This window comes from Microsporum canis, genomic scaffold, assembly GCF_000151145.1.
Source record: "Microsporum canis CBS 113480 supercont1.6 genomic scaffold, whole genome shotgun sequence".
Taxonomy (NCBI): domain Eukaryota; kingdom Fungi; phylum Ascomycota; class Eurotiomycetes; order Onygenales; family Arthrodermataceae; genus Microsporum; species Microsporum canis.
The window spans coordinates 1,317,278-1,339,015 of NW_003299164.1; the positions used below are offsets into that span (position 1 = coordinate 1,317,278).

General features: G+C 46.3%; 10 protein-coding genes across 10 annotated transcripts; 4 read left to right on the plus strand and 6 right to left on the minus strand.

Annotated features, from left to right (window-relative positions):
- Window positions 1–187: 187 nt before the first annotated feature.
- Window positions 188–1,777, minus strand: MCYG_06609 (uncharacterized protein; the record flags this gene model as incomplete). Its single annotated transcript, XM_002844599.1, has 6 exons — window positions 188–281; window positions 349–603; window positions 628–998; window positions 1,048–1,225; window positions 1,262–1,434; window positions 1,463–1,777. 6 exons carry the CDS (start codon window positions 1,775–1,777, stop codon window positions 188–190), a joined length of 1,386 nt encoding a protein of 461 aa, XP_002844645.1.
- Window positions 1,778–3,417: 1,640 nt separating this feature from the next.
- MCYG_06610 (NADH-ubiquinone oxidoreductase B18 subunit family protein) lies at window positions 3,418–3,858 on the plus strand (the record flags this gene model as incomplete). The annotated part of the gene is made up of 3 exons (XM_002844600.1): window positions 3,418–3,476; window positions 3,553–3,677; window positions 3,754–3,858. The coding sequence occupies 3 exons, from the start codon at window positions 3,437–3,439 to the stop codon at window positions 3,856–3,858; spliced, it is 270 nt and encodes an 89-aa protein (XP_002844646.1).
- A 1,002-nt stretch (window positions 3,859–4,860) lies between these two features.
- Window positions 4,861–7,185, plus strand: MCYG_06611 (glutamate-cysteine ligase; the record flags this gene model as incomplete). Its single annotated transcript, XM_002844601.1, has 4 exons — window positions 4,861–5,075; window positions 5,106–5,315; window positions 5,532–6,117; window positions 6,178–7,185. 4 exons carry the CDS (start codon window positions 4,861–4,863, stop codon window positions 7,183–7,185), a joined length of 2,019 nt encoding a protein of 672 aa, XP_002844647.1.
- Window positions 7,186–7,721: 536 nt separating this feature from the next.
- Window positions 7,722–9,703, minus strand: MCYG_06612 (CBS domain-containing protein; the record flags this gene model as incomplete). The annotated part of the gene is made up of 5 exons (XM_002844602.1): window positions 7,722–8,262; window positions 8,334–8,512; window positions 8,574–8,691; window positions 8,780–9,249; window positions 9,332–9,703. The coding sequence occupies 5 exons, from the start codon at window positions 9,701–9,703 to the stop codon at window positions 7,722–7,724; spliced, it is 1,680 nt and encodes a 559-aa protein (XP_002844648.1).
- A 358-nt stretch (window positions 9,704–10,061) lies between these two features.
- Window positions 10,062–11,564, minus strand: MCYG_06613 (CBS domain-containing protein; the record flags this gene model as incomplete). Its single annotated transcript, XM_002844603.1, has 3 exons — window positions 10,062–10,110; window positions 10,368–11,225; window positions 11,296–11,564. The coding sequence occupies 3 exons, from the start codon at window positions 11,562–11,564 to the stop codon at window positions 10,062–10,064; spliced, it is 1,176 nt and encodes a 391-aa protein (XP_002844649.1).
- Window positions 11,565–12,022: 458 nt separating this feature from the next.
- Window positions 12,023–12,692, minus strand: MCYG_06614 (conserved hypothetical protein; the record flags this gene model as incomplete). The annotated part of the gene is made up of 2 exons (XM_002844604.1): window positions 12,023–12,398; window positions 12,448–12,692. 2 exons carry the CDS (start codon window positions 12,690–12,692, stop codon window positions 12,023–12,025), a joined length of 621 nt encoding a protein of 206 aa, XP_002844650.1.
- Window positions 12,693–13,423: 731 nt separating this feature from the next.
- MCYG_06615 (uncharacterized protein) lies at window positions 13,424–14,370 on the minus strand (the record flags this gene model as incomplete). The annotated part of the gene is made up of 5 exons (XM_002844605.1): window positions 13,424–13,502; window positions 13,544–13,678; window positions 13,734–14,153; window positions 14,176–14,235; window positions 14,273–14,370. 5 exons carry the CDS (start codon window positions 14,368–14,370, stop codon window positions 13,424–13,426), a joined length of 792 nt encoding a protein of 263 aa, XP_002844651.1.
- A 40-nt stretch (window positions 14,371–14,410) lies between these two features.
- On the plus strand, window positions 14,411–15,870 carry MCYG_06616 (protein kinase domain-containing protein; the record flags this gene model as incomplete). Its single annotated transcript, XM_002844606.1, has 5 exons — window positions 14,411–14,658; window positions 14,707–15,029; window positions 15,080–15,369; window positions 15,392–15,611; window positions 15,647–15,870. 5 exons carry the CDS (start codon window positions 14,411–14,413, stop codon window positions 15,868–15,870), a joined length of 1,305 nt encoding a protein of 434 aa, XP_002844652.1.
- A 2,464-nt stretch (window positions 15,871–18,334) lies between these two features.
- On the minus strand, window positions 18,335–18,877 carry MCYG_06617 (conserved hypothetical protein; the record flags this gene model as incomplete). Its single annotated transcript, XM_002844607.1, has 1 exon — window positions 18,335–18,877. One exon carries the CDS (start codon window positions 18,875–18,877, stop codon window positions 18,335–18,337), a length of 543 nt encoding a protein of 180 aa, XP_002844653.1.
- A 1,547-nt stretch (window positions 18,878–20,424) lies between these two features.
- Window positions 20,425–21,494, plus strand: MCYG_06618 (conserved hypothetical protein; the record flags this gene model as incomplete). Its single annotated transcript, XM_002844608.1, has 2 exons — window positions 20,425–20,850; window positions 20,910–21,494. The coding sequence occupies 2 exons, from the start codon at window positions 20,425–20,427 to the stop codon at window positions 21,492–21,494; spliced, it is 1,011 nt and encodes a 336-aa protein (XP_002844654.1).
- Between the last annotated feature and the right edge of the window lie 244 nt (window positions 21,495–21,738).

The window sequence follows — 21,738 nt, forward strand, 5'->3', positions numbered from 1 at the left end:
GGAAAAAAAAGAAGAAGAAAAGACGTGGACGCGACAAGGATTGTCGGGACGGCGGGACTTTTCTCCGCGAACATCGGATGATTATGTAATAGCGAAGTCACCTTTCTGAGAGAGAAATTCGACCATCTTATGAGAATATCGAATATACACACAACAACATAGTATACATTTACATGATAGCAAGTCATTAATCATGCAGAGAAGAGCGGAGTCTAGTGTCGAATGCTGAAGATAGTTTCGCCCTTGCAGTACAATATTGAACAGTTGAATAATACTTCTGTCTATACCCATATCAACTCATAGTCTTTACTATATGGATTGCTTCTTGCTTCAGTTGTATACTAGGACTGGTCAGATTCTTCCTTCAATAGGTTGATAAGTAATCTCCCAACTCTACAAGACTTCTCGACCACGTTCTGGACGTCGTGGACGTCCCTTAAGCCGATATAGAGGTTGCCAACATTAAGCCTTTTGGTCACATCCTCAGAGCTCAATACTTCCATTCTCTGCCTTCCAGTAAAGCTCAGGTCACCGATGAGATGCAGCCGCTGACCGGCACCAAGGGGAATCCAGAATACCCAGCCAATATTGACTCCATCGTTCCTGGAGCCCTTTGGATGTATTCACCTGAAATGCCGGCTTCGGGGTCCAAGCAAGGCGCCCGCTTTTTTCACATTCCCAGATAGGACGCGCGCGGATGGTATAATGACGGTTCTCCCCGCTATTTCGAGGGCAACCAAGCAACAATCGTATACGTCAATACATGTATCGGGGTAGCCGAGGATCCATGCAATACTGGAAAGGAGAGTATCGCTAATAACAGCTTTGATCTCAACTTCTGTCGATGGTTTGCTAGGGTCGGACTGCTCGAGTCCAACCTCGAGAGCGACCTGTGCCTTATCGAAGAGGAGTTCGCATGTTTTGATGAGCTGGTAAACCGTAGAAGGATCTTGCGTGTCTTCCTGGTAACAGACCTGCGTTCGTGGATGGACCAATATCTGATAGCGAGACACGCCCGACGCTAGGGAAAAAATACGGAAGCCATACCTTTTGAGCTCTCGTTCCCGGATCCGCCTCGTCATCCCAAGTTAGATGTGGTCTGTCCCATGTGTAAGGTGGAGGAACATGGACCGAGCCACTAACCACAATACTTGGAAACCTAGCCATATATATGTTGCCGTACTTGGTTAAGTTCTTATGAATATGAACGTTACCAGCAGAGTCGCTGTGCATATACAATCACCAAAAGCCCATATTAGGCGCCAGATGAGATGGCCCTGGACGCTCGAGGGCGCATTGAGGATGGTTTTGCAATGTTGTCCGGGAGATCCTACGCTTGGAAGGTCGTAGATGATCATAGTAGTATCCTTTGGCCACCTTTCCCGTCTCGTCCGGGTCAAAGTACTCGAGCGGCTCTCTCGCCAGGCCAACCAGCTATCCAACAACGCACATTTGATAGGACTGCAGATATCCCAGCAATATTCTTTTGCGTCACATCCGATCGGGCGACTCTTTCTATGCGCGAGCTCATCCCAACCATTGTGTCACATTTGGCGTTTTTAACCCCTATCATCTCCCGCAGCCACGTAGGTGTACGCGCAGAGATGCACGCCCTAATCAAAAACGGCGTGCCAAAAAGGCTCATTGCAGCCCATGGTAGGCCAGCGGCTCCTCTGCTTCCCAAAATAAGAGATTCTCCAGTCGTGGCTCCGATGAGGGCCGTCAAAGCTGCGATTTCAACGATCCCACCGCCAATATTGAGGTTTATGGAGGCCATTATTCATGTTAAAATATATCTGTAACTATAACTAGCTGAGCAAATAGTTAACTAGTTAGTTAGATTAGTGGATCCGCTCGACCAAATATATAAAAGGGCCACTGCCTCTCGAAGTTTTTAAGATCTTCCTCAGGCCTGCGTTCGGCCCAGATATACCCTTCCACTTACACACCATATTCGGGTGAATTCACACGAATTCTCATAAATACCCCTTACGTCTGTCTGCCCTCACATGAGATGCTGCAGACCGCCTCGACTTGCTTTGTCGAGCTAGCTATTACTACGCCCAGCCTTTGTAAATCAGCCTGTCTTCCGCTAATAGAGACCTTTCAGCTCCAAACGCTTGGTAGGTAAGAAGAAATGAATGGCCAATGGATAAGGCGGAGGATTGCAACTGCACGGATGCCCAGCAGCCTTGCCATTTTCCAGGTATAGTTGCTGACCGCAACATCCCCCGACATCCTGACTGTCCCCCGTTGTAGAAATGTCGCTGCCGCAGATTAGCCATAAGCGAGTCTTCCCAGGCTGATAGATTTGTCTTCCCTGGATTCCGCCTTGCATTAGCAACAGCCAGCTATGAAAGCCTACTGGGTTTAAAATCCCCCGCGATCGCGACCAAACCACAAGATTGATTGAAATGCGACGGCCCTGGGCCCAGGTTCGCCGTCAGGTAGCGTCCGACCTCCGGCAAGACTCCAATCCGTTAGCATATACCCATAAGGGATCTGTATTATAATGTATACCAACCATTCATCGCTATGATTATGGCTGCTGTATATTCCGCATAAATATGGTCAATTAGACCATTGATAAGTTAGCTTTAATACACGTGAGTAAGAGGAATGCTGTTAATGATATGAATATTGTCTAGCTCATGAAGGGCTTCCTTTGTGAGAAGAATTATACCATTGAGTTCAGTATCGCGGACATGTTCAGCATAGATCAAGTACGATGTGTGTGCTATTGTGCTGCGCCATATATAGAATTCTAACCGAGGGTTTTTCCCGTACGTCTGTGGAGTGATTGAAATATTGACCCAAAGCTATACTGGCCACAACTTGAATGTTCGTGAAGGAAGAATATTCCCCCACGGTCATATTCATCGAATACATTCCTGGCCTGAGGAATGGCATTGGAGCAAATATACGCCTGAATCGGTGAGTAACTTGGTCGAGGGGGTATAATTGCATAGCAAAGACCAAAAGTGAGAGAAATGATAGTAAATGTTACAGGGTAAGGTTGAATCATCAACACTTTCAAGAATATGAGTTGTGATGGATACAGGTATCGTATCCTATAGGCAATTAGCATCTCTCTTGCACCACAGTCGATGAAAACCTTCTACGGGCGCTAGAGAAAAAATAAGGGTCTTGAGGGTTCATGCCGCGAAGACGCTTGTATGAACAGCCGCCATCGTAATTGGCAGTAAAAGTAATCCGTCCAGAAACTGATACCTTATGAAATTCCGGTTTGATATCCATCCATGGATGGAGGTCGACTTGCCTGGCCGTCCACTTCGACGTGTAGCCGGAACAACATTTAGCCGACAGAGCTGGAGCGGAACCTCCAAGATGATGAAGATGAAAAGACGAAGAGACACCACGGCATGATCCATTCGCCCTCTCACATCGAGGAATATATACAGTACGGCAGAGAACAATGACGGCCGGAGAGTCAGTGAAGATGGCGGACGCCAGACGTGAGTTTTACCACGGGAAAGAAGACGACAATGGAAGGAAAGAAGAATGAAACATGCTGATGGAAAGGATGGATAGTGGCTACGCGGGAAGAGATGTCCAACGCCCGTCTTCCGATCGCTTACAGAGACAGCTGCGCGCACCTGTTGATACCGCTGAACCGATGCAGATATGAGGAGTACTATCTCCCGTGGAAGTGCGAGGTAGCCAACCTCCAACCCTCAATGGAAAAGCGGAAAGGAGGAGACGAGAACTGATACTGATGGCCTACTCAAATAGAACGAACGACACACCTATGAAAAATGCCAGTACGAGGAGTTCAAAAAACGAGTTGCGAAGATGGACGAGCTGCGGGCGGCCAAGGGCGGTGCACGCAGCAACTAGGGGAGATGACACTGAATCGAGCCCTTTTTTTTGAGTCAGGTCGACTCTGTACGATCAAATAGAAGATACGAAGATGGAGGTGAAGGATAGAGAGCGTGTGTGGTGGCATACGATGTGATGTTAGTTACTTGAGAGAGACTGACGGCGCTGCTGTATATAGACGGAGTTCTCACCATCAATATCAGCCTCCATACACGGAGTCCACACCATTTCCTTCCACCTGAAGAGAAAATAAGATCATGCATGGTCATGCAAGATATGCTACCATGACTAAAAGCACGGCTGAAGATGCTGATAAATCAGACGAAGGCCAACCTCCGGGCTTACGGGAAGACTTCATCAGTTTGTCATCCACCTGTCATCCTTGCCTACGGATATTTAAGCATCGTAATATGGATACCTGGGAGAGATGGATGTTGATATCTTTGGATATTGGTAGGGATGAGATGAGAAGAGCAAGACAAGAGCCATCCTCCTTACCATCCTCCGTCTCCATCGCCATCTCATCAACTAATCCATTATATCCATCCATACATACATCGTAGCAAGCCCTGCAAAGGTTCGTCCGTCGACCGGGATGAAAAAGGCCTTAACTATGTAAAATAACATCTTTTCATCCCACCTCACGTCAGGGACTGCATGAGATATAAAACCGCCCTCCGTCCTCCCTCTTCTCTTCTCTGCTCTCTTGCATCCTCTACTTCACTTCTTCTGCTTCTCATCCGAAAAAATAACCGCGCTTATTAATCCATCCGATAAAACGAAGTGTATAAGTTCGGCCGTCGGAGCAACATTTTTTTTATATCTATATCTCTATCTAGATTTTATATTGTTATTATTATTACTGTTACTTGCTTCATGTCTTCGAGTTGAGCACTGCCCAGTCCATCGTCTGCCTCTGAGTAGTACATCATGGGCTTACTGTATGAGAACTCCTCCCGCAGCGATAAATGATTTTGCTAATTGACAACTGGACTGCAGCGCGCTTGGCACACCACTGGCATGGCCAGAAGCAAAGAAGAGAGCCGGTCAAGTGAGGGAATGGGGTATCGAGGTATTGCCGTCTTGTTCGCTTCTGCCTCTGGACTGCGTCTTCTAGAGGCTCGCTCGCCGTGCGGACTTGGTCTGATGTTGTACCTCTTCTCGAACAGCAATTACTCGCCATATGGAAGAAAGCGCGGGGAAAGGAGCGGGACGCCCTCCTCTGGGGCGACGAGGTATGTGGGCGTATATAAATACACCCTTAGAACGAAGTACAGCTCACTAAATTATTACTACAAGGTCGAATATCTCGTCGTCGCAGTCGATGATAAGGAGGAAAAAGTACGCTTGTCTCTGTGCCAGGCAGAGATCCTCAAGGCGCTTGCGCAGGATGCCGAGCTCTCCAAGCAAGCTGCAGCCAATGGAAATGCATCAGAAGAGTACAGTCTCTCTCTCAAAAGGAACAGGAAGAGTTCGTTCGGCTGGCTGACAAGTCCACTTTTTGGTATATAGAAAGGAACCTCTTCCAACCTTTCATCCTGAATTCGGCCGTTTTATGCTCGAAGCCACACCGGGGAAACCATGGGGAATCGGCTTTAAGGAACTTCTCAAGGTAGAATCCAACATGAAATGGAGGTATGGTTGCTCTACTGGCTATCTTTCCTGAATTAGGCTGATTCAAAGCCTGCCAGACGAGTTACGGCCAAAAACCACATGGCAGCGAATGAATACCCCATCACTCTTACTACATTCCCCCGTCTAGGCTGCAGTGATGACTTTACTTCGCCGACATACTCGCTGTCGGGCCCGGCTCTACGCTCACAGTTTGTTCCCGATGAGATAGCAAACCCTCACATTCGATTCCCCACTCTAGCTGCCAACATCCGTTCGCGCAGAGGGAGAAAGGTCGAGCTAAATGTGCCGGTATTCAGAGACACAAATACCCCATGGCCGTTCAAGGACCCCACCGTCAACTATGACCTGCACAATTGGCCGGAGGATGACGATGTGCGGAACGGAGCCGCAAAAGAAGGCCATGTATACATGGACGCCATGGCATTTGGCATGGGGAGCTGTTGTCTGCAGATTACTTTCCAGAGTAAGAATATCACCGAAGGGAGGAAGTTATATGATCAGCTGAGCCCGCTGGGGCCTATACTGTTAGCCCTGACCGGGGCAACCCCGATATACAAGGGGTTCTTGGTCGATACCGATGTCAGATGGAACCAGATTGGTAACGCAGTTGATTGCAGGACACGAGAGGAGCTGGGAGAAGTGGTAGGTTAATGTTGAACTACCGAACCTATGGAAATAAGTCTAACATTTACCTCGATACAGCCCCTTAAAAATGATAGATGGCGTATTCCAAAGTCCAGATATGCTTCAAACTCGACTTATATATCGCAAGACCCCCACCTTCGACCAGAGTACATGGATCCTGATCTTGTGATCGACGAAGATATCAAGAAGAAATTGATGGACGGTGGCATGGATGACCTTCTAGCAACCCACTTCGCCCACCTGTTCATCCGTGACCCCATTGTGATTTTCAACGAAGATCTCCAGGAACTCGATCTCACCAAGACTGACCACTTCGAAAACCTCCAATCAACTAACTGGCAACACATCCGCTTCAAGCCTCCGCCCGCAGACAACGACATAGGCTGGCGTGTCGAGTTCCGTCCCATGGAGATCCAAATCACCGACTTTGAAAACGCCGCGTTCAGCATCTTCATGGTCCTCATCACCCGTGCCATCCTCAGCTTTGACCTAAACTTCTATATACCCATCCCCAAAACCACAGAAAACATGGAAACAGCACACGCACGCAACGCTGTTCTAGATAAAAAGTTCTATTTCCGCAAGGACCCTTTCCCTCATCGCTTCCCTAGGTCTCAGCGCTACCAATCTCGTCCTTCCTCTCCACCGAACTCTAACCCTCCTTCTCCCCCGCCTTCAACAACCCCTTCTTCCCCTCTCTTACTCCCTATTGAATCAGAGTATACCCTTATGAGCGTTAATGACATCATCAACGGCTCCTCGGACGGTTTCCCGGGCCTCATTCCGCTAGTAGAATCATACCTGGACAGCCTCAACGTCGATGTTGAGACAAGATGCGCTCTTGCTAAGTATCTTGATCTCATTCGTTGTCGTGCTGACGGCTCATTGTGGACCAACGCCAAATGGATAAGAGAGTTTGTCGCAAAGCATCCTGATTATAAGCACGACAGCGTTGTCTCAGCGAAGATCAGCTATGACCTTGTCAAGGCCGTGGAAGAGATCACGGAGAAGGAAGGGAAGGATGGAAGTATAGGATGGGAGATGTTTACTGCAAAGAAACATTAACCTACCCCCTTCCTCCCATATGAAAGAAGCAGCGTCTAAAGGGATATGTGCTCGACGTTTCAAATCTCTAATAAAAATTTAGATAGTTATAACTGCAGATTTACCAATAGAATTAATATGCACATGTTTTGGAATAACTCGTTGCTAGGTATGCGCCGTACGAATTCTGGCTTTTATACTGGCCATCCTTGATATATACACGGTTGCATTTTGTTGGTATGTATCCGACTACTCGATAAGGCATCAAAAGATATAAACAGGAGAACTAGCAGTAAATTTCCCTCAATCATATTTAGCACCCGAAGAGAACCAAAAATAAACTAATCAAACGTCAGTTGAAACGAGGTAGATTTGTAAAATATCGGTCATATCTCATATCTGATTCTCTTTTTTTTTTTTTTTTCGTGGGATATTCCTTCATTCAGTACTTTTGGCCGCAAGGGCCGAATTCCATTCTTATCCGTCAGGCTAGTGCGATGTTACTGTGGGATAGCTTGCGAACACCATACTAATTCGCGCAAAAGCTCAAGGCAGATTTACGGACGATTCCATAACTCCCTCGCCAGCTCTCCGCTTCTCCTAAAGTTGAGACTAGAGCTGCTACTACGTCGTCGTCGCGTACGGTTAGCATTTGGGTCCGTGGGGTACAAACCGCTAGCTCTTGCATAGAGGTTAAGTATGTCGGTCAAACTGACTACTCCGACGAGACGACCGGATAAGCTAGCTCCTGGAAGTGCCGAGGCCGGAATCGAGGTAGATACCGATGCTGTGAAAGAGGGAGGAGATGAATTGAAGGAAGAGAGGGGAGCCGAGGATGGTGTTTGTGGGTATTGGAAAGGCGAAATGGGGTTATGGGGAGGACGGGCGCTTCCGTTCTGGTGGGTATTATTGCCGTGGTTTCCAGAGACAAAGGTGGCAGATGAGGGTGAAGGAAGTTGAGCACCTGTACTGGCCACCGCGGGCCCAGCTATGCTGCTGGTATGATTGGGAGCTGATCCAAGGGGAATATTTGTCGTAGAGTGTGAGGGTGTAGATGGTGTAGATGAGGCCGGTGAGTGGGGGTCAGTAACCCACATTCTAAACACGGGGAGATAGATTAATACGTTGCCATTTGTGAAACATAACTGCCATAAGCAATAAGTTCTTACCTGTGAGAACGAGTCGCAACAAGTTTAGCAACAGTATGAGCAAGAGTAGATTGCGGGTTAATATGGAAGACTGGGAAGGAGTCCTGTCCCTCGATTATGCCCCGCGTAGACAGGATGACTGAGATAAAGTGGATGCAGGTATTGTGAAGCAGAGGGAGTGATGTAGATTTTGTTAAAAGCTGAATATTGCCTGCTTGTTAGTATCCATTGTAGGCTGTGATGGGAAGTCATAAGACTAACCTGGACGTCAACAACAGAAATATTTCCAACAACGTTCCATTGGTTATCAACTACTGCAAGAGATGAAACACCTTCGTTGTTCATCAGTTCCAGTGCATGGCAAAGCGGCCGGTCCCCGCTGGAATTGACAGATTAGCTCCTTTCTCCGGCTCGTGGAGGTGGAATTGCTCCGTACGCTGAGAGAAAGAGAGAGTGGATATACTGACTTGATTGAAATCACGCAGTGTGAGCCTAGCCTCAGCTCCCTTAGATGCTGAGGGTATAATTGCTCAACGACAGGGAAACTACGGCCATTCTCCCACAAGAACTTGACGAGCTTCCACTGGGTGAATACTCCGATCACTTCCGTAGTGCCCTCTTTTACAACAATAATGCGGTGGACGCCTCCTCCAAAAGTCTCCACGGCCGTCATTAAGTTGGTAGACTCCGGTAGGGTCGTGAGAGGCTCTTGCATCCCAAGTCCCTTAACGTCCTTGAGTGGGATCTTCTCTCCTTCTCTTGCTCTCCTGGCCAACTCCCGAAGAGAAGCCGCTTGCTCTTCATGGCTTGGCTGAATCAAGCCCACGACAAGGAGGAGATATGCATTCAGGTCAGCGTAGCCGAACGTACCGACCGCAGTTGATGAGCCAGGGGACTCTCGGATAAGTAACGAATGAACACTGGACTCGATTAGAAGCTATATATACCCATTAATTAGTTCATCTGCGCCAAGTAGAGGGGGAGAATGCCCCTCCAGCTACTATATATAAGGAACATACATTGGTAGCATCTTCGATTGCCGTGTCTGCGTCCACAAACTTTAGATCCACAGGTTGTACTAATTCGCCAATTGTAATCTGCGTCCAATCTCGACCAGAGAATGCTGGGTCAGCAGCGACATGCGATGGCGGATTATCTATCAGACTCTGCACGGCGGCCTGTGTAAATGAGGGCTGCCGGCGGGCTCGAGGTGAAGACGGGACGCCTCTGAGAGAGTCACCGAGATTCTGGCGATGAGATAGTTTAGCAGGCTCTCGTCGCAGAGACGAACTTCGGGAAGAGGACGACCGTGAATCGATGCTCAACCGAGGAGAAACTATAGCTTCTTGACCTGCTTCTCCCCTTGCCGGTTGGGTGTTCTTGTCACTCATCCTGAGCACATCCGTGTGTGGTTGAGGCTTCAGACAGGGAGCAGACAGCCCAATAAATCTCCCTTTGGGATCGCTAGAGCTTGCAGAAAGCAGGCCCTTTTCCTATGCGGTGCAAAGGCTTCGACAAGGAATTTATTTGGTGCGCTGGCTGAAAACCAGCAAGGGAGCCCGCCGGGTTTTCTGGGGTTGGAGCAGTTAGTTACATAAATATAACCAGGTGGGGGCGCTTGATGGAGTCATAGCTAGTTTATTATCTCACATCCTTTTTATTTTACTTAGACAAGACCAAGTTCAACGACGTGGAATTCCTTATGTTTTTAAGACGGTCACTGACTGACTGACAAATGAGTACCGAATATTATCTTTTGCCCGAATATACAAAAACGAAAACGCAAACAACTAAAAAGCTACGAAGGCAAAAAAAAAAAAAAAAAAAAAAAAAAAAAATTTTGCGGGAGAGCCTCGTCACGTGATACTTTTATATAGAAGAGGCTGTAAGGAGGCGAAAGGCGATGTCGGGATGGTAAGCGATGATGACGCGAATGTACGGATGAGAGATAAGAAGGGGGAATATGGTCAGTCGGGGTATAAGATAGTGGTATTGTCTTACCTACCCGGCTGTCAGTCTTCTGGAGATGCAGCAAAAAGGGGGAGAGAAGCATACTTAAACTCTGCAAGGAGATCCTCCACTTCTTTCTTACGGTTCTCCTTTACCACAGGTTTCTTTTCTTTCTTCTTAGGCTTAGCTGGTTCCCCGGCACGGACGATCTGCTGGTTTCCGGTCACGTCCTTCTGGGGAACTAGATGCGATCCGCGCCGCCTGAGTTTCTTTCTGAATAATATCTGATCTTCCGAGTCAAGAGACATCAAGTTGCGACGGAGTAGAGAAAATTCAACCACCGGCGAGGTGTGGAGCATAAAAGAACTCCCCTCTGAGCTGGCTCTTAGGTCGCTCTCCATGTTCATTATAATCCTGTAAAGACTACTATCTGGATAATTGACGGTGGTAGATTCCCAGCCATGCTGTTCTGCGAGCTCCCTCGCCTCTTTACTGTACAGCCTCGGACATGCTTGCATGATGAACACTCTTAGTAATGGAAATGCTTCGAGATAGGTAAACATGTGCTCAGTCATAGCAGACTGGAGACGGAGAACCAGAATCCGAAGCTGCCCAAAGGCGCGGCCTGCAAGGGCCATTTCACTCCAACCTCTGACGATGCGGTCAGATATAGTGGCGGGCGATGTGTATCCATTGTCAGTTAGTATTGGCCAGGAGCGGATTTCCAGGCCAAATATATTGGGAACATTAGCGATCTCAAGGAACTCATGAGGTTCGAAAAACTCGGTTGATATGCTTACGATAGCTAACCAGCTCAGGGTCTTCGACGATAGAAGCTTTAAATAATTGCTGACCGGCATCTGCTGGGAGCTTAGCTTTAGTAAATAGCGAGGAGCTATTTGGTTAAATTTCGTAGGGTAGGTTTCTGCGAAAATTTTCCACAAATACAGGCTTGTGCGTTTGCTAAAGGCGAGTATTAATGGATGTCACCAAATATATGACTTGTATAAACGCAATGGTGTCGTGGCCTTACCTTCGGCGTATACAGCCCCAAAGATACTCCGCAATCGACCAAGGAACCCCTTTAAAGTGCATGGAAGTCAGGCTCCGTTGGTCAGCCAAGACGGCTCTCATGGCCATATGCTTCAGAGAATGAGCGCCAACCGGGCTGTGCGCCTCCCATCCTCGGGGCAGGAACGGAGATTCGTGAACCCATGCGAATCCCCTCAATTTGCGGGCAGAGGGCGCGACTCGAATCACTTCTTCCGAGTAAACTTGGCCACTCTCCTTGTCATATTGCATCGTGAACTTATAATCATTAAATCTTGAAGGCCTTATCACACCCTAACGCCTCTAGCCATAAACCACAGGGCTAACGTTAGGTATCAGACAAACGTTTCAGGTTGGGACGACTCCTCCGTTTGCCTCTTTCGCAGCAAGTCAGATGGTATCAACAGTACAAGAATCGCGGGTTCAAAGTCACAGTAATGGCTATAAGGAGCCCGACGAGGAGAAAATAGCATATCGGCTGGCCAGTTGTCTTTGTAAATCCGTCGAGAGAGCGCGAGGAGGGGTCAAAATGATCCGGATAAACTGAATGTCCGTCCATTTGGACGTGTGGCCACCCATCTATCAACTTCGTCCTGTACACAACCTTATAAAGATTCACCTATGACGAGGATTCGGGTTCTACCGTGCCTTACACCGGGCCGTTGTAAAGTACAAATGTCGCCCCATGGGATAGGATTATTTTGTACCCTTCAGTTATATTCATAATAGTAGTTCCAACTCTCTTTGATCTTACCGAGTTCGTGGCCCTTTCTCTGATTTGGTAAAGCGAAATTTGATCCCTCTTGAACCATCATGTTCCTTGGATATATGTCTCCATGCAAAACTCTGCAACGGTGAATATCTTTAAGTATCGGCCGTAGCTGAGCCAGTCGAAATTCCGAGAAAGTAGAAAGATCAATCATCTTCAGGCCAGGAATGCACTCAATGAAAATAGCATGCGGCAACAGCTCATCTTCCGCGAATGTGTCAAGATGCGGCGCCCATACTTTCGGATCCAGCTTGTCTATCTGACCATAAAAGTCCGGAATTACTCCTGCTTTGCATAGCCCATGGAACTTCATTCGCCTATAGGCAGTAGTTTGCAGATGAAACCATCGATTTCACGGTCTGGAGCGTCCCATGTGTATCGTTCAATCCCTTGCAACTGCAAAAGTAATGATATTGGATACATAACATTCTTGAGTAGTAAATGTATAAGTGCAGAACAGGGGTCTCAGACGAGCTGTATAATACCACTTTCATGATGCAAGTAAGCCCCCGTACAGTTACTTGAAAGACACGAGTGAACTCAGTTTTATGAAGCAACTTGAGGATCTGGACGCCAGCGCGTGTGATATTGTAGAGTCGATCGGAATCCATGCTAATAAAAGTCAAGCCGAGTTGTAGATGAAGTGGATGATGGTTGCTTGTAGAGCAATGTGTGTAAAAAGAAACCTTAAGACCGATAACTACCAGGCTTACAGAAAGCTTATCCAACTCTATATATATAAACTTATACGATTTTGCCTCTGATACAGGAAATAAGTGGCTGGCTCATATTTATTCGGAATAATCGTTTTACGAGTACCTATCGAAGCTTCTTCCATTACTGCAAATTCAGATACAAGATTCTTGCCATTTGTTAAGCATATAGATTCTGTGGTTAGTAGTATACTGTAGAAAATAATGACAGTAAGTAATGGTTGTTTGATTAACTTAATCAAAGTGACTATGACGCCGCTTGCTGTATTTCATCACCGTAATACTTATTTTCTTTATTCACAGGTGCTGTGGTCTATGGTATAAAATGGGTTAAGCGCTGTAAACGCTCTATCCATTTGAACACCTACCTTCAACTTACTACCTTCTAGAGTCAAATGAATATCTGGATTCTTCCCTAACTCTAGTATAAGAATATGGCCGCTTTATCAAAATGCAGCTTCGTAAATACGCGCGAAATCAGCTGAATGCCTTTACATTTTGTAAGAATCTCGAGGTAGGGGACCCTGGTTAATAGTAGTAAATGCTCCACGTTCCTCGTTTATTCTTTCCTACATATTTATGCCACACTATTAGTTATCTGGTGGTCGTGGCTTACCTGTATTGGGGTGCTAAATTTGGGGAACTTGAAATTTAATACTACATTTTGCAGCGCTGCTTAACTTTTTTGCGAATAAGCAGTGATTGAGGCTATTATACGGAGTATATTCTACTCTTTAACTATAACCTACTCGGTCCTTGTATGTGCGTTTGGCCGTAGTGGTCGACTGCCTAAGCAGTAGTGTATTGGGTCGCCTCTGCCGCGTGCTATCTGCGTCCAGGACGCGACTTGTTTGCCCCCAGTGAAATTAATAGACGGAGTGGAGCTGAGGCCCACGGAGTTTTTGATGATCGAGTCATCTTTCTGAATGTTCTGAGTACATTTGACGGCATCCTGTAGTGGAGGATTGTCGCTCATCGGGGGTTTTCCGCTGTCGCTGCTTCTCATTACGGAACTCACGGATAGCCTCCTTGTGCTCTGATTTGGCGTCCGCTACCCGATTGCGGAAGGCTTCTAGTTTCTCCAGCACCTCGGGGTGGGATTCGCCGAGCACCTTGTCGTCAAGATGCCTAAGAGCAGTCTTGCACATCTGGTTGACATGTTCCAGCTCGGCTTCGCGATCCTCCCACTCCCGCTTGCGCTTCGTGACCGTATCCTGCCGGGCAAGGACAACTGGGAGGGTATTGATGGACAGTGACTCTTCGGGAGACAGCTTATACGACCGGTTGGGGTCGATTGACGCACTCATCGAGCAGGCGCTTTTCCCAGTGGCTTTTTTCCTTTTTCCCCCAGACTGCGAACTAGCTACGCTAAGTTATGTACGCCGTATCTCGATCGGCAGGGAGTTGTGAAAGCGGACATTCTTGCTCCATCATGAAACTGCTGCATGCTTAGTCTGGATATTACAAAGGGTGTCGACAGAGGACAGAGTACAGAGTAGTAAGGAGAAGACGGGAAGATACTAGTGTAGAGATGGAAAAAGGGGCTGGCGCTTGGAGATGCCTGGAACATAGTCATGCATATTTACATCAACCACTCTTTTACGGCCTATTATTACATGGCTTCTCTCTTGAAATGGGCTAAAAGAGCCATTCGGAGAGCTCCATCTCCTCCTATGCGATTTCCAACCAGCGGTTTCGAGATTGTTAATACCTCCAAGATACTTGATGAGGAGCGGTTTGAAGAATTCAAGGCTGGTCAATATTATCCAGTAAATATTGGGGATATCTTTGGTTCTAAGTACCAGGCTATTGGCAAGCTGGGATTTGGAGCTACCTCTACGGTTTGGCTCGCTCGTGATCTTGAGTAAGTCGGCCCTTACATCCAGATTATATGACGAAACTAATGAACTAGAGCACATCGACATGTAACTCTTAAAGTATATACGCGGGGAGAAGATAACCGGGAAGAGTTTGATATTTATAAACACATAAACCAGGGAAATCAGTCGCATCCTGGCTACGCTCATGTGCGAACAGCCTTGGACATATTCACAATCCCTCGCGCTGGCGGCGACCATTACTGTCTGATCCAAAAGCCTATGTGGGAGAGCTTTAGAGACCTTCTCTATCGCAATCCCACCCATCGATTCACGGAGGACCTCTTAAAGGCGGGTCTAATGCAAGTTTTTCTTGCCCTCGACTATCTACATACAGAGTGCAAGCTTGTTCATACTGGTATGAAATATTCCAGTGTTTTTGAAGTCCTTGCTAAATATAAATTACAGATATTAAAGGTGACAATATACTCCAAGAGATAGAAGATAAATCTATCCTAGAAGAATTCACCAATGCTGAGATGGAAAATCCTTCTCCGCGGAAATTTATTGATGGCGTACCTGTGTATATGTCGCGACGCTTTGGTCTACCAAAGACATTTGGCAGAGCTGTATTGGGTGACTTTGGTTCAGCTGTACGTGGAGATGAGAAACGAAATCACGACGCACAACCAAATGTCTACAGATCACCAGAGGTTATGCTAAAGACTGACTGGAGCTATCCTGTTGATATATGGAACGTTGGAGTTATGGTATGTCTAGCTGCTTAGCTACCCTTTTTCATCCTTGATAAGTATTAATCAAGACTTAAACCGGGTTTGGGATCTTTTTGAAGGAAAACACATGTTCTATGGGAATGACCCTGATGGAAAAGGGTACTCAACCCGCGCGCACCTCGCTGAAGTAATTGCAATTCTCGGTCCCCCACCATTAGATATGTTGAAATGCGGAAAGCGAAGCAGCGAATTTTTTGACGAAGATGGTAATTATAAGCCTCTGCTCATAAATGTCACTCAGACACTAAATATTTGGCGGAGCCCTCTAACGATATCTGTATATTAGGAAAGTGGAAATCCAATATCGAAATACGACAAGGCAGGAGTTTAGAGCAGTCAGAGGAATTTCTGGGAGGGAAAAACAAAGAAATGTTCTTATCCTTCATGAGAGGAATGTTGCAATGGCGACCGGAGGATAGGAAGACAGCAAAGGAGCTGATTGAAGACCCCTGGTTGAATAGCTAGAGGTCGTTGGATTGAGATGGGTGTATGATATTAATTACCAATTTAGGAGTTTCTTTAAAATGAACGGCTAGAAGATATGGTGACAAATGTATGCCTCATTAGTATTAGGATTTCAATGGCTATTTCATTTGCCAAAATAAGGCTTGCTCTGTTAACAACCAACAATGGGTAGGATGTAGATGGATAGGTATGCGGAAAGGTAGGTATGTAAAATGGACAAAAAAACAAGCGGATCTAATCCAGCTGAAGGGGCAAAGGGAGGCCTAACTAAGTACTAAAACGTAACTATGGATTTATAGACAACAAGAAACGAAGAGGAATAAGGAGGAAGAGGAAGGGGAAACAGAACATTAAAATTAAACAAATAGACAAGCAAAAGGAAATTATGAGACATAAAGAAACTCCTCACTTCTCTCGCTTACTCTTCCTTTTACTCCCTCTGATAACTAGTTTCGCATACACCATTTTTCCGCCTGCCTGCTTGCTTGCTTCAATAAAAAGGAAAGGGAATTGGATATAAACCAAGGGAGAAAGGGAGGAAGAAATGAGGAAAAATTGGTCTAAACAGGTCCAGGCGGGTTGGATATGAGGGAACTAGGGGAGTAAAAACATGCGAAGTCCAGCAATAGGGATAGAACTACTCAAGGATGAAGCGCAGACAGAAGACGCGAGCCTATTAAAAGAAGAGCAATAGAGACAGCTGAAAGAGACAAGAACATAAAAAGATCCTATCTGTTGTACAGTGACCAATCGATTAATAAAAAGGAACATGAAAATAAAATAGAAAAGAATAGAGAGATATTGTAAGTCCCTTTACTTCTCCGGCATCTTCCTTTGGTCGGGTTGCACTACTCACCCCCCTCTTCACCCTATCTGCTTCCTTGTTCATTGTTATTTGCTCGTGTAGTCACACCCGAAATATTCTTCTATTATATATACTAGGTAGGTCAGAAGTATCAAGCTTCCTCCCATAGCTAGCATAGCTATCTATAGAGTACCGGAGCGAAGGAGTCCTATAAGGAACAGCTTGATGAGGATATCGATGAGGATCTCGATGAGCAGCTTGATAAGCAGCTTGATAAGGATATTAATAGATAGGGCGATAAGGATGAGCAGGGCGAGCAGAAATTTTTGATAGGGTATGACTAAGCGATACCAAGCCACTAGATATGTACTGCAACACTAGTAGCCAATTAGAGGCTAGGATTCTAACCAATCAGCTAATTTATAACGGGCCTATATTTATGAAAGTCGACACCTAGTTTCAACAACTATTTGGAATATAATCTTCGCTTCACTCCAACAATTAACTTCACGATACGGGAAACTCGCTATAACTACCTAGGTAGCAATCAGCGGGAAACGGTCTGAATCCGACGCATATAAACATTTATCCGAGAATATGGCTCAAATTTCACTTATTAGGTGCCTCGAAAATGGGTCTCCAGTGCTGCAAACAACGCTTCTAGGCCGGGATGTGGCAAGCAACCTTACTCGCTGAACGTCGTCTTATTGTATTCGATATCCGGTCAGATGTTTTAGATACAAGGAAAACGAGGAGGACTCGTTACAAGCACACAGATATCACTCCGGTCCAGCGCTGGAATATATGTTCAACATCAACGTAATTCTGAATCGGTGTCAGGACTTCCTGATGCAGACTCAAACTGATGTCATCCCACCTCGGCCGGTCACCTATGAGGCATAGTCTAAAAGCCCTTCTTTTACTACGTGAGGAGAAAGGCTCTGAAATTCAAGTCCTCCTTCAAATGGAATTCACAGGTCCGGATGGATGCGTTCATTGGTGTTATCAGAATGTACTGGGAACATACTTAGAAACAAATCAATCAATCATCACCACTTTTTCCTAAAAGACGTCACTGAGAGAGGGATATAAGCTCACAATTGGAATAGAGTACAAGCAGGTACTGTCACAGCTGAACTTTTACATGAAGCAACACAATGCCTGATACGGGTATATCGCAACACTAGGAGCTCGTTTCAGCAAAGAGGATGAATGCCACTGGGTATCTCTGTCTCTCCGACCTCATCCCCTGGTCTACCACATATCAGAGGCCCAGCCATGGCTAACAAATCCTCCTAGCACGTTGGTTTCTAAGCCCAGTTGCCACCTCTTTCTATTATATATACTTATAGATTTTAGTTACCAGTCCTTTGTCAACTAACAACTACTACCATTTAATTCTACTTCTATTACACCAGTCCGTCGAGGCTATATAGTCCATTTTTATCTGCCCTAGCCCAGCTAAGCAGCCTGCAGAGTCCTTAAGTAGCTATACAAGGACCTGCCCGAGCTACCTAAGTACTACCAGTCCTTCATCCAAGTCCTCGGACTTCCTTCACCACCAGCCACCCTTCTTTCATCCTTACTCTCCCTAGTTTAGTAACTACATACCCACAAGGGCTGGCATCGCTAGCGTAGTCATGTTCTGAGCTTTGTTGTTCATCCTCCCAGTGCCCTACGACATTCGTCTTGGTCCTCCGGTATGTACAGTATTGATGAAACAGCAATGGGCCTAGGTTGTTCATTATTTGATGCACCGATAGCATTCTCATTTCCCCACGTCTTGACTTCATCCTCAAGAGCCTTTAAATCGTCAGTTCTGAGTATCCTTTTTCCTCCAATAGGTGTTTGTAAGAGTGTAAGGATCCAAAGCAACCAGATACGACACGTACAGATAACATCTGAGACGTTGAGTTTATCATCGTATGCCCTCATGATGCCATCTATATGTTCCTTGAGGTCTGCAGGAACATCACCAATTTTGAACAAACCCACGAGTAAAAACCCCTTCATTACACCGGCTGTTGCTCCATGGTCTGCCATCCATCCACTATTCCCTTGCTGCCTGACGTGATACTTCATCCCATCATTGGGGCCGCGGTGGAAGTAGAAAGCCCAGTGGAAATCATTTGGAATAGGCGGGTGGCTTCGGAGAAACAGCATGATATAGAGACTGTTTTCTTCTAGATCATTGCCAGCCATGGCTTGATCCGGATGGGTATTGCTGGTGGCTGGCTCAATTCGGAATTATACCAGGTTGTTTCTTTTTTGTCGGAGATGGCTGAGAGGTTGACTGGCGGCAATTGTGGTCTTAACAACAGCATTCAAATTCCATCATATGCCATGTGGAAGAGTGCCTGGGAGCCTTTCTTCTCCAGATGTTTTCTTTTCCTGGTGTAGTTCAGCCACGATATCGTGTAGGATCATGTAAACACGAGGTCTCCCGGATACGAATGAGGGTAAGATATCAGCAAATGGATAGGCGATGTGAAACTAGGTGTTTTAACAGTGGGATGGAGGGCGCTTAAGTACATAACAGAAGACCAGTTTCTCCTAGAAACAAGGAACGAACTGCGCAACAAGACCAATGAGCGAGAGCCACGCTTTAGAGCCCGCATTAGCGGGTCAGACACATGAATAAGAGTGCATCCTGCATCTCTCGCTGTTCAAGAAGACACTTCTGGGGTTTGGTCGAAGAAAATTCGTTGGCTGTGAATGTTCGAGAAACAAAGCATGGCAGCAGCCATGGATGGGGCCGGCGCTAAAAAGAAAAAGGGGCTCCCCGCAACCTTCATCCCTCAGATATGTGCATGTATGTATGTATATTCTTTTTTCCCTTGCTTTTCACGACTGCGATGTTTTGAAAATAGGAGTTTCTCCCCTCTTATTTTCACAATGATAGCCCTTGGGGAGAGTAGATCTCGCCCGGCTTCCGTGGATTTGAGTAGGATAGTCTGCCTCATCCCTCCCCCCTTGTCGGTTTCGCCTATGATGGACTTTGGTTCCATGGGATCCAAAGGATTGTTGCCACTGTGCTTTATAAACTGGTTCCTCCTAGCGAATCGTTAGATGGTCAAGCCTCATAGGCGGTTTTGGGAACTGCTTCTACCCTCCACTGCTCTTGGACTTTGCGGCTGTGTAGACATAGAGCTGATAATCTGCCTTTCTTTCTCTATATATCTCTTCTTCTTTTCTCTCTTCATATACATTTCCACATATTGTATATCAAACGCGAGTTGGTCTCTGGTAGACCATCGCTTTCCCACCCATTACCCTCATTTACTGATTCATACCGTATTTTGTTATTGATCTTGTTTCCAACGAAACGCTTCATTCATTCATTCATTCATTCATTCACTCATTTCACTCTCATGTCTTCCCTTTTCTCTTCAAAATCTAAGTCGCAGGTTCGAATTATTTCTCAATCCAACAAAGGTTCCGCTGATGGGTTCGGTGGCTTCGAAAATAGGTTGTCGTTCTCCAAGATGCGGAAGAAACGGCCTCCTCCTATCAATATTTCTGTGGCCGGTAATGTTATAATCACGAATGCCACGCCGACCTCCCAAGTGATTTATGCGGATCTCCCATGGCCAACTTCAAATCCACCCACTCCCCGCACAATTGTCTGCTCAAACCCAGGGTGTATGGCCCGAGAGACGATGCTTATGGGTTCACCAGTGGAATCACAATTCAGATCGGCCAACTCATATTCTACTTGCTCCTGCCAGCCGTGCAATCAATCGGTGCCAATGAACCCATCTTACTCTTCTCCTCGTCATCACTGTTTTTCGGTGGCAGAGCTTCCAGGGTCAATTGCATCACCTCGGAGCGTTGAGCTAGACGCACCCACAACGCCAACGAGGTTTACATTCGACCATTTGGACGAGCATATGTTAGACTCGCCACCAAACTTGTCCCTAAGTCCAAGGACCGAGACGGCACCAGACCAACAGGACCGTTACAAATTTGGCCGTTTATTGGAAACAGAACCTATTCGTAATGGAAAGTCTCTGAGACAGATGGACTATGACGAGCTCATGGAGATTCTGCCGGACCTTACTCCAGATCAAGTGAAGGTATATTGGCATCCGGCCATCTGCAAACAACTTAAGGAAGCAAAACATATGAAGAGCAGCCCTTCTTCAGTCACCCCATCTGGCACCTGGAGTAGACAAGTAAGCATCAACTGTTTCGTCCCCCATCTATCTCAGGTGGTTAATTTTGGTTTACACAGGATCAGGAATCATATTGCAAAGAAGATCCGGAGCAAGTTAGAGCCGAATGTGAGATTCGGTTAAACTCCAAAGAGAATGAAATCACAGGTCTTCTACGGCTTCATGACGCACGTATCCATGCCCTTTGCAAGTTCATCACCGAGCACCTTGGCGACCAGCTTGAGATGTCTGATGGTGATGTCCATCAGGCTGTCAAAGAGATTGTTTCAGCGCAGCAATGTCGTGGTAGAGGCCCCTTTGAAGCAGACCTCCAACACATGTATCAATCTCGACAGATACAAGAGCTCCAGGACCACATCTCCAAACTCGAACTAGTTGCTATCCGCAACGAGAAGCGAGCCAGAGCATACAAAACCAAGGCCAAGACACTGAGAGAGGATATCACAGCTTCGAAGGAGACTGAACAGCTGCTGAAGCAAGAACTTGTCGAGAAGGACGCATATATCGACACGTTGAACAATAAAGTCACTCAGCTCCTGACCATGCGTCCGTCTGATATACGAGGGATCGGAAAGAATCTGCCTTCGCCTGCTCCATGTGACTGGAAACGAGCAGAAGAGCTAGAGCACCAGGTCGCAACCTGAACATCGTCTGTGGCTTAATAACGAGATGGGGTTTTGTGATGGAGGGGCGTCGTCCGGGTCATTTATATCACTATTTTGCTATAATGTTAATGTTTATGTTCTTTTTTGTTACCCGGTTTCTTATGGTATGTCTATCGCTATTGAAGTCTCAGCCTTTGGAGCGATGCGGTAGTTGGCTTTCAAAAGTTTTGTTACAAGCATTTCAATAAGATATACGAGGATGATCAAAATGGTCTACATCATA